Source organism: Armigeres subalbatus, chromosome 1, assembly GCF_024139115.2.
Source record: "Armigeres subalbatus isolate Guangzhou_Male chromosome 1, GZ_Asu_2, whole genome shotgun sequence".
NCBI classification, from domain to species: domain Eukaryota; kingdom Metazoa; phylum Arthropoda; class Insecta; order Diptera; family Culicidae; genus Armigeres; species Armigeres subalbatus.
In genome coordinates, this window is record NC_085139.1 from 199,128,730 (window position 1) to 199,139,139 (window position 10,410).

Consider the following 10,410-nt stretch of genomic DNA (forward strand, 5'->3'; position numbering starts at 1 on the left):
TTCGCCTCAATGATCATCTTCCCCCCATTTGACGGTACTTCCGAATAACTATTAAAGGTTCGAATTTTTAAGTCGAGATCAAAAACTATATGTCAAGCATAATTTTTCATAACGACGTATGTAACAAATATGAGGATTCGAGAAATCCTTTGCTGAAAGTTGGCAAAACTTTTTCTAAAACTGTTTTAAAACTAAATCTTTTTTCAATACTTTTTTCCGCTGGCATGCATCATTACAAGGCACGTAATAAGCGTGCTTCACAGTAAAGCTCAGTTCATTCAAATTCATTGTGAAAAACGATAAAATTATACATACACCGGTATGCTACACGTACGTCGGTGTACATTGGTCGGTTTTCCATAGTGCACGATTGACGCAACTGCAGTTTCGTTTTGTTTTGATTTTTTGTTACATAGGTCGCTTTTAGTTCCCATATGTTAATGCGACGTATGTAACAATGAGACATCCAAAATAGAAATTTCTACATACGTCGATTCGTAAAAAGATTGAATTAAAGAATTTTAAGATCTGAAATCAGTAAAATCGATGCGTATTATATAAAGCCGCGTGTGATTGTCACGTTGTATTAAAAACCCCGTTTTGTTTACTTTTGTTACATACGTCGTTATGAAAAATTATGCTTGATGTGTTTGATTTACGCTTTTTCAGTCTACTCTGTGTTTCGCCTTTGGCTTATTTAAGTCTTTATCTAGGGCTCCTGCCCCAGAAGCTTGTTTCATGCTCTATTCCATTTGCATTCCCTGTCCTTCCTTTTCCATCTTGAAACGTTATGAGTTTCCAGCAAGGGACTAGCCTGGACTCCAAGCTGCTGGTCCGACCAACGGCAGCTTCCGGGGTGGGCGCAAAAGACCTCTTTTCTCCCAGGTCCCAGGGCGTGCGAGCGTGGGGAGATTTCGAATGGTGAGTAATCTAAATAGAATTTATTCTTTACACTTTACCTTTATAGTTTATTCAGCGATATGGGCGGCGATGAGATACAGTGGCAATGGCTTGGTCGGTTAGCGGTGGCACTTTCGTAGATGGCGTTAGGCACTGGCCCATCTCGTAGCCGGATGGTCGTCGAATGACCCTGCGGTCGTTAGTCAGATGGTCCTCGAATGACCCAGCGGCGTCCGCGAGGCGTTGTTTGCTCCCCTCTTATGGCCGAGGTAAGATGTTAGCATTAACCACTTTTAGTTCTCACTTGGCGGGTCTTGCCAAACTCGAGGACGACCGGCTGGAAGTCGTCTGCTGACCGGATAGCTTTGGTCCACGGAAGTCGTCTCGCAGAACTGGGGCCAACAGTTGTCAACCCCGGAAACGAATAACCAAACGTCGGTCAGCCAAATGGTAATTCCTGGCAGTATTCGTTCCGGAGGTACACTTAGACAAGCGGATAACTACCGGCAACAGGACGCCGACTTGCAAGATGGCGTTCTCGTGTTAATAGCACCTACAGTTAGGTCGTTCCCGAACGTCACAATATCGGACTTATCTCCAAATTCCGAGTTTCACAAGGAATGAAATAAACTTCAAAGATGCGAATTGGCTGTAGGTTCTTAGTATCTCGTACCTCGACTGATCGCTTTCTTTCTTTTTTGCCTTCTTCATCGAAGCCACATATTTTTGGTAACCGTATTCATTTGCCAACCACTTTGCCAAAATTCACCGCTTTGATTCATCGCCCTCCCGTTTTGAAATGACGGTTAGACACTAACTTGACAAATTATTTCCCAGCATTTTAACACCATACACAAAGCGTTACCACAGGGATTCTGGAAATAAGTCAAACGATTGATTATGGATGTATGTAGCCCCGAGAAAATCGTGATAATAGGTTAAATTTGTATTACTTTGAACCAGTGAATTTGTGAATAGTTTGTCATGATTTCCCATAGCGGAATTCTGGATTTCGGCGCCCCCCTAAAGCCTGGCGCCCTTGGCGGGGGCCAACCCTGCCAACCACAAGCTACGGAGCTGTTTATACCCCAACGGCCTCGATGAGAGATTTGGCAGCAGACGACATTTGATATTATTTCTTAGTGCGATAGCCACACCTTCTGCTCTGGAGTTGGACCGATCGAGTCTCGTGTCGTGTGGAGTTGGAGCTTGAATCGATGCTGCAACGGCCGCCAGTCGTTTGTAAGGTTGCAAAGGTGGGAGGATTGGAAACCCACGACGGGGAGCCGGGATGGCTGGAAAGTTCACCTTGTTGAGAGCAGAAACAAGGTTCTTCATCGGCAGGGTCCTGCGTGAGGCCTTCTTCCGGATTTCCAAAAACCCGCCCGCTTTAGACAGTCCTCGGTTGTAGCCCGATGTTTGTCGCCGCAGGTGGCGCATTGGGGATCAGGCACCTCCATGTTGTCACACTCTTCGGTCGGATGGAGTTTGCTACATTTGTTACAGCGCGGCTTCATGCGGCAGTTCCTGGTGCCGCGCCCGAAGTCTTGGTGCACTACGTGACGTCGCAGTGCCCTGGCCGATATCGCTCCCAGTCAACGACGGTGTATTTTATAACACCGACCAGATTCAGGTCCGTCCTCGTAGTGCAGCCTTTCTCCAGGTAGACCAGGTAAAGCTGTATCGCGATATCTCCTCATCTTGTCGTGACGAGCGATCTTGTGCACGGCCACTGGCTTCAGGCCGCAGCTCTCGAGTTCCGCAATAAGATCTTCTTCCTTCATGTCGTGGAGCCCTCGCAGTAAAGCCTTGAGCGGCTTCGTGCCGGGGTGGTCATGAGTGTAGTAGTCATACTTGTGGACCTCGAGGAACTCCACGACGGATTGATGATGCTCCTTGTTTGCCGGCATCACTTTCACGCCCTCGCTGCAGAGCCGAAAGGTACAAATCTGGCGGATCGCCCTTCACAATAACCGGTGGGCACTTCTCCTTCCACTCTGGTTCCACCTGCAGCAGCTGCGATTGTTGCTTCTTACGTTGCTTCGGCAGATTGCCGGCGTCGTCAAGTGGTAACGACCAGAATATTCTTGGAGGGGTTTCCCGCGCCTCCATCTGTGGTGCGCTTTGACACCTTGACAGACCCCCGATTGTGCCATGACGGGTCCGATGGATAATAACGCCAGCGCGACGAAGCGAAAACGTACACAGCGAACGAACAAAAAAACACTGAAAAAATTCACGTACGCGCTGCTGTCACAAACAGGAATGGTAGTGCATAGAAGCGGTCACATGTAAGGTAACTATCCGAGGAAAAGACCCCGCCTCGTTATATCGTCCACCGCGATATCTTTAGGTCATCTTGTAGGTTACCCCAACCCCTGCCTGGTTGCACTTAGGAGACTTATATTCTCACGACAGCGTCGAAAAATTCAAGCAAAAATTTAATGATGTGATCAGAACTAACAAAACCCGTTAGGCATCAAAGCTTTATTGAATGTGAAACAAAGATAGTACTTCTGCTAATACATCAAACGCAGTTATAATATTGTAATGCAAAAATCTTGCAGATCATTTTTCTTTTAATCTTCGATATATTCAAAAGGCTCGGGAGCTTCCGGTTCCTTCAGATCGTCATTCTTGGGCCCGCAAGCGGTAACCCGTTCGACCAACACTTGCTCACCGGATGCGTTATGCTGCATCATTATGATCCCTCCGATGGTGACGTCCTTGAGCGGAGTGTAGGCCGTTCCTTCTGCGATGCTGATCACCTTCAGCTGTTGACGCATGACACGAGCCGGATTGTGCAGAATTTCGAAGCTGGGTTCCGGTTCCTTCGGAGTTTTGGTGGCGGCCGCTGTGGATTCTTCGCCAGATGCAGTTCCCGGGGACGAAGTGGAGCCCTCCTTTGCCTTGTCTTTCTTGTCCTTTTTGTCCTCTTTGACCGGAGTTGTCTTGGCTTCTTCTTTAGCTTTAACGGTAACGGAAAGCTCATCCTTTGCGGGGGCTTCTTCGTCGACTTCCATTTTGGAATCAGTGTCCTTGGCACTATCCTTCTTCTTATCACCGGTGCGGCGTTTGGCACGGGCAGCCAAGGATAGCACTGCGGTGGCGACCTTGTCGCGTTCCTCCCGTTTCTTTTCCTCTAGGGGAGCGGGGTAAGCATAGAGGGACGGACGAGCAGCCGATTTCAAATCAATCTTGGGCATCTTGAGGTCAGAGTTGAGGGCAATTGAGCACGTGGGTGTAAATGCCAGGGAGAGGCAATGTGCCAATGGGAACCAGTACCAGTACTGGGTGAAAACAAGCATTCCCACAACAGCTTGAAGGTTGGTGTGTCCCGTGCGGGACTGAAGGCTAACGGTTACATTGCGACCACCAGCGTCGATAATGCCCTGAGCCAAAATGGCTCCGTACTTAGCCATAACGTCTTCGTGCTTGTTGGTTATGACTTGAGTGTAGAGCTGGCGGAAAAAGGTGACCTTGGAGCAGGTTTGATCAGTTTGCTGGATAAGGATCATAGCCGATGCAATGAGGGCTCCCTGACGAACAAAATTGACCGGGTCAAACTTGGCCATCGGTTCCAAAAGGGCAATAGCCTCGCGGAGTCCTGTTCCGGCACAGGCGATACCAAGAGCCATGGCTGCGCCGTAACGAACATGTGGATTGTAAGATTCAGCTAAAAGCGAAACTACCGAAGGGCACTGTTCAGGAGTACGGAAGAGGATGAATCCAATTGCCGTAACGGCGGCACGTCGTACATCGTCATTCACATCGCTAACGGCGACATGGAGCAGCTTACGAATTGCTTGATTGTTGCCAGTGCCACAATAGGCCATTGCAACCGTATACATGCCGCTACGACGAAGGACTGGATCCTTATCGTTGGACAAGCTGGTTACTAAGGAATCAGCTTCCTCCAAACGAGCGTACATAGTGAGGGAAATTCCGACGGCCAAACCACGAAGAATCTTCTCATGCTGGGTTTCTTGAGCATAAGCCACCATATCTTCAATGGCTGGGGCATGCTTTGAGCCAAGCATGACCATTCCCATAGCGATTCCAGCGGCTTCACCAGTAACGGCATCGTCCTGATACAGATTGAACTTCAACTGTTCGTAAACATCTTGACGATGAGTTCCCATTGCGGCCAATCCCAGGCCAAGGCATCCTCCGTGACGAACGTTCTCATTCTGAGCATCCTTCAACTGCTGCAGCAGATAATCGATTATGTTCGCTCCATGATTGGCGTGAATCAATCCCAAAGCATACAGGCCACCTCCCTCGGAATATCCTGAGCTTGGTCCACTCTCCTTCGGCAAGTAACTCTGCATCAGAGCCAAAGACTCAGTTTCATGGCCACGGTGAATCACACCCAACGAGGCAGTGGCCGTCAACTTCGCCCAATTAGTAGCCCTTGCTAGCCATTCCAAATTGTCCCTCAAAAACTGGTCGCTGGTGGTACCGCTGTGCATAAACGCATTGGCTATAACAGTTGCAGTGTGGCAAATAGAAACACGAACCGCTTCCTTGGTGGCTCGCAAAATTTGCAAATCAGCATGATTGCTGCGGATCAAAAATTGCAACTGCAAATCGATTGTCACTTCGCCGGATAGAATTCCAGCCAGCTTCTCGATATTCGACTGATGGGTCTTCTCGCTTTCGTTCAAGCTTTCCACAGTGCGCTCCACCTTAGCATCGCCGTCTTCGCTCTCTTTCGGTTCCTGCTTAATCTCCGGAGTTGTTGTCGTATTAGTTCCTTGTGGTTTCAAGTTCGATATCAGCGCCGACGGAATCGGAGCAGTGGCTTTCAAAGCTTGCAAAACTTGTCCCAAAAACTGCTGCGTGGCCGATTCATACAAGTCGAACGCAATTTGGTACGCCATCAGTACCGAATGTTCTCCCCCCTTGGTCAGATTATCAAGCAGTTCTGCCACAGCCAGTGGGTCCTCCAGAAAAATCAAACATTGACACATGTTAACGTAATCCGGAACACCCAGATTGCGGTACAGCCCAACCAAACAACGCAGGACAGTGTTGCGGAATGCACGATGCTGAATGAGGCTCATTGTGACCTGGAAAATGAAAAACAAAAAAACAGTTCGACATTATATTAAAAAGGTTCAATACCTTCATACCTGGAACGCATAGGCCAACATTCCGGGGATGTCGTCCGCCTTCATAATCGATGATTCCACCACATCCATTCTCCTCGTCTCCAGAGCAATTCCCAATGCCTGCCGATACTGACCATCCTCCAGGCAGCGTTGAATCATCCGATTCACAATGGCTTCCAAACGCGCATCGATCGGCTTTGCTTTGCTCGGATTTTCCGCCAGCTGGACCCGCAGTTGCGTGTAATGGTCGATGCATTTGGCAATGATCGTATCGACATACTCGTTTCGAGCGTTCACATCAAACAAATCTCCCGCCCCCAGGGCATAGGTCAGCGAGTCCTCGAACGATCCCAAATGATAGTACACCTTGGAAGCGACCAGGGCGGCCAGGTCGTGTTGGGCAAATCCCTTGTCTTCGTGCAGGATCTCGATCTTCTCGACGGCTTCAGAAATCTCCGGCCAGAACTCATCCACGATGGTGTCCAACTTTTGAAGGGCGAAAACCTTCAACTCCTGGATCGGTTCATCCAGCAAGCAGATGATGCCGGCGGCCGAGGTGATGTTCAACTTCATTTTCTTCTTTTGTCTGACTAATTTAAACGTGAAATAAAGTAAATTATGATCATTATACAATACACTTTATACTTACGACTTATTTATTAGATTTCTTTTTGCGATTGCAGGAAAATTTTGAGGTTTTTACGCACAAGAAAACTTGCTTTTCACTGATGACGATGACTTTCACAAAAACGTCGAAGCTGACAGAAATGGCGGCGACGTTGACGTTTGTCAAAAAATCTGTCAAAAGTATCGATAAATCGTTATAGATTGAATGAACGCTGAGTTACCTGAGTTACAGGTGAGGCGTTCATTTTATTGAAATTATTTGACTGGCAGCACTGATAAACATCCGAAGCGAAGTCAGCGAAGGGAAATAAAAACAAACTTTTTGTTATCACAAACGCTCCAAAAGTGCACAAAACATTCAGTGAAAAATTATTGTAATTTTCGTTGATTTTTACTATATCTCATAATGGTAATACGCTCTGGAAGTGATTTGGTATGTCCCAATATGATGGTCTCGCAAACAGTTGGGAGAATAAGTTGTAAAATTCTTTATTATTCAAAACCCACAGGAAGACGACCTGCTTTCTTCGGATGGAGGAGACCGTAGCAATAGCTACCGAGATCGACGGCGTCGCAACGATGACCGCAGCCAACAAAACGCCGAGGATTTGGCCAGGTATCTGATGGAACGGACAACATTGTACTGTAAGTAATAGATATATTCAAGCATAATTTTTCATAACGACGTATGTAACAATTATGAGGATTCGAGAAATCCTTTGCAGAAAGTTGGCAAAACTTTTTCTAAAACTGTTTTAAAACTAAATCTTTTTTCAATACTTTTTTCCGCTGGCATGCATCATTACATGACACGTAATAAGCGTGCTTCACAGCAAAGCTCAGTTCATTCAAATTCACTGTGAAAAACGATAAAATTATACATACACCGGTATGCTACACGTACGTCGGTGTACATTGGTCGGTTTTCCATAGTTGCACGATTGACGCAACTGCAGTGCAACTGCATATTATGTATCATTATGTTCAGTTATTCAGTCCTGTATGCTACAGCGTCGATACACATATGCCTGGCATATAGAGCCCCATAATCGGCGGTCTTGGGCGATGTGCCTCCAATTTCCCCGAACGTTCAGGCTCCCTTGGTCCGATTGCACCGCGTGCAGCCAGCGTGTTCGTGGCCTTCCACGAAGTCGCTGGTCCTTATCTGGTTCTCTGTTGAATATTGTTTTCGTTATTCTTTCTTCCGACATTCGCACTAAGTGACCAGCCCACTGAAGTCTGCCGTATTTTATACGATTCGCAATGTTTTCTTCTTTGTATACTTGATACAGCTCATGATTCATGCGTCTGCGCCACAAACCATTTTCTAGTTTCCCTCCGAGTATTGTACGCAGCCCCTTTCGCTTGAAAACCCCGAAAGCTCTCCGGTCCGCCTCTTTTAATGTCCATGCTTCATGTCCATAAAGGGCCACTGGTAAAATCAGAATTTTGTATAGAGCAAATTTCGTTTCCGTCTGCATGTTGCGGGACCTAAACTGGTTACGTAATACATAAAAGACCCTATTCGCAGTAGCAATACGTTTTTTCATTTCACGGGAAACGTCAATGTCACATGTCACAAGCGTTCCAAGGTAAACAAATTCTTCATCAACTTCAAACACATCCCCATCAAGCACTACCTCAGTACAAACACCACTAGGTCTTCCTCCCTAGCAGCACAATTCACGTTGATTTGGTTGAAATAACTCATATATGACCAAATTTAGTTGTATATGAGTATAATAGACTGATTTACAACATGTGTGTTACTCGGGCTCTATCTCTACCTGCCACCATGTACTTTGTCTTGATAGAGGTTTTTCCCTGTTCGGGTGTGCCACTGCGACCTGTTATTAGATCTATTGTAGCGTTACCAGTATCCTTAGTGTTTAAGTGCATGCCGAATTACTTCATTACTATTGATAAGCAATGCAGTATCGGTTTCGATACAGTTGTAGTTGTTGTTTCGTTTTCTCAAGAGCACCATGACAAGGTCCCGCTATTTAGACACTTCACAGAAAGCAATCCCATTGAAGGCGCGCCCCTTATCAATAGTAAATCAATCCTTTCTTGAGAAAACAGAACAGTGATACTGTTTTTGGCCATGCATTGGAGCCCTAGAGTTGATGGTTAAACCTATCCTAGCCGTCTCTCTTTTCAGTGGGACAAAAGCCTCCACTACTGCTCTGCGATCGATTTCAATAAGGTCGATGTCGTCCGCAAAGCCCAGGAGCATATGCGACCGTGCGATGATAGTGCCGTTCCTCTGCGCGCCAGATCTCCTAATAGCGCTTTCGAGTTCAATGTTGAACAATAAATTCGAAAGTGCATCACCCTGCTTCAATCCGTTTAAGGTCACAAACGAGGTTGACACTTCGCCTGCAATCCGAATACTTGATTTTGAGCCATCCAGCGTTACACATATCAGTCTAATCAGTTTCGCCGGAAAGCCATGTTCTGACATTATCTGCCACAGCTCATTTCTTTTCACAGAATCGTACGCTGTTTTGAAATCACTGAACAGATGGTGAGTCTGCAAGTTGTACTCCCGGAATTTATCAAGAATCATCCACAGGCTAAACAAAATAAAATCTAATTTAATATATATGTATATGGTTCTGTGTGATGAGATTTTTTTTTTAATTTGCCGTTACTTGGAGTATGCAGTCCACCTAACATCCACCATTAATCTCTTTTCAGGGAACCTGTTCGTCACGGTAATCAACGATCTGATGAGTCGGTATCACGTGCAGGAGTTCGTGACCACGATCTACGCCGGTTTAAAACGATACCCACTGCTGGCCTTATCGATTGCGACTGTGATCTTTATCCTGTCGTTGCCGTTTATGGTGTTTATATTTTTTACATTGACCACAGCCATTATGACATTCACCGGGTTTGTGCTGATCGAAGGAACATTGATAACGTTGGCCTCGATGCTGTTAATCGGGGTGCTGATCGGCGTCGGGTGCCTGCTTGGAACTATCGGGCTTGTATTTCTAGTGGGTTATTTCGGCATTTCCAAAGCGTACGACTGGTTGGACAGAGGCGAACCTAGAAACGGACAAGAGATTCGAAATTTGGGAGCACGCACACGTCGCGTTATATAATAATGTTCGAAGAAATGTTTTATGTTTTTTCAAGATAGAAGCTCAGATATATGATCTGTATTGCTTTATATACACCGAAAAAATTCTTCATATTGAATATATTTGTCGCACACATAAATTTTTGCAATTTGGTGACCCAAATATATGCAATTTGTACACACACATAAATTCAATAACTGCATATTAGAGACCACACATACATTTTATTTGATTATAGATTATATTTGTACTTCGCGTGGAGAGTGGTTATGTGTGCACTAATTAGAATCATGAATTAAATTAATGAATTTTTGCCAATAAAAATGTGTGGAATTTTTGCAGTGTATGTTCTTAAATTAGGCAGTATTAGGGATATGTACCATTTTAAATAAAACCAGTGGTTGTGTAAATATATGTAAGTTAACGTGGCACATAATTGTTATTCAAGTATCACAACTTTGGATCCATTGTGAGGATCTTCATATGATTGTGTAAGCTAGATTGGAAGCTCAAACGGTGTATCTATATATATGTGCGTAAACTAGGGAGTATTATTTGAAGTTATTATTTTTAATAAAGGCAAAGGTTTTGTAAATATCGTTGATCGTATCACATAGTTCTTGTTTCAATATCACATCCTATTCACTAGTCTAGTTTAATGAGAGCTACGTGGACACCGG

The 10,410-nt window shown here is 45.4% G+C and overlaps 2 protein-coding genes across 3 annotated transcripts; one reads left to right on the top strand and one right to left on the bottom strand.

Moving 5' to 3' along the window:
• Positions 1 to 3,372: 3,372 nt before the first annotated feature.
• LOC134205657 (26S proteasome non-ATPase regulatory subunit 1) lies at positions 3,373 to 6,808 on the bottom strand. 2 transcript variants are annotated; one of them, XM_062681141.1, is made up of 3 exons: positions 6,664 to 6,808; positions 6,036 to 6,604; positions 3,373 to 5,972 (listed from the first exon to the last, which is right to left on the bottom strand). In XM_062681141.1, exons 2-3 carry the CDS (start codon positions 6,585 to 6,587, stop codon positions 3,480 to 3,482), a joined length of 3,045 nt encoding a protein of 1,014 aa, XP_062537125.1. In that variant the 5' UTR covers positions 6,588 to 6,604; positions 6,664 to 6,808; the 3' UTR covers positions 3,373 to 3,479. The 2 variants fall into 2 exon arrangements, with proteins under 2 accessions (XP_062537125.1, XP_062537126.1); XM_062681142.1 differs by having other exon boundaries at positions 6,036 to 6,600; positions 6,664 to 6,798.
• A 100-nt stretch (positions 6,809 to 6,908) lies between these two features.
• Positions 6,909 to 9,886, top strand: LOC134205658 (uncharacterized). Its single transcript, XM_062681143.1, has 3 exons — positions 6,909 to 7,074; positions 7,151 to 7,286; positions 9,342 to 9,886. The coding sequence occupies exons 1-3, from the start codon at positions 7,048 to 7,050 to the stop codon at positions 9,749 to 9,751; spliced, it is 573 nt and encodes a 190-aa protein (XP_062537127.1). The 5' UTR covers positions 6,909 to 7,047; the 3' UTR covers positions 9,752 to 9,886.
• Positions 9,887 to 10,410: the final 524 nt, after the last annotated feature.

Excerpts from the sequence above, each read along its gene's own strand:
- LOC134205657 (XM_062681141.1), bottom strand. The coding sequence starts at position 6,587 with ATGAAGTTGAACATCACCTCGGCCGCCGGCATCATCTGCTTGCTGGAT. Across the intron at positions 5,973-6,035 it reads TGTTGGCCTATGCGTTCCAG|GTCACAATGAGCCTCATTCA; the intron begins GTATGAAGGTAT and ends TTCATTTTCCAG.
- LOC134205658 (XM_062681143.1), top strand. The coding sequence starts at position 7,048 with ATGGTAATACGCTCTGGAAGTGATTTG. Across the intron at positions 7,075-7,150 it reads TACGCTCTGGAAGTGATTTG|GAAGACGACCTGCTTTCTTC; the intron begins GTATGTCCCAAT and ends CAAAACCCACAG. Across the intron at positions 7,287-9,341 it reads GGAACGGACAACATTGTACT|GGAACCTGTTCGTCACGGTA; the intron begins GTAAGTAATAGA and ends ATCTCTTTTCAG.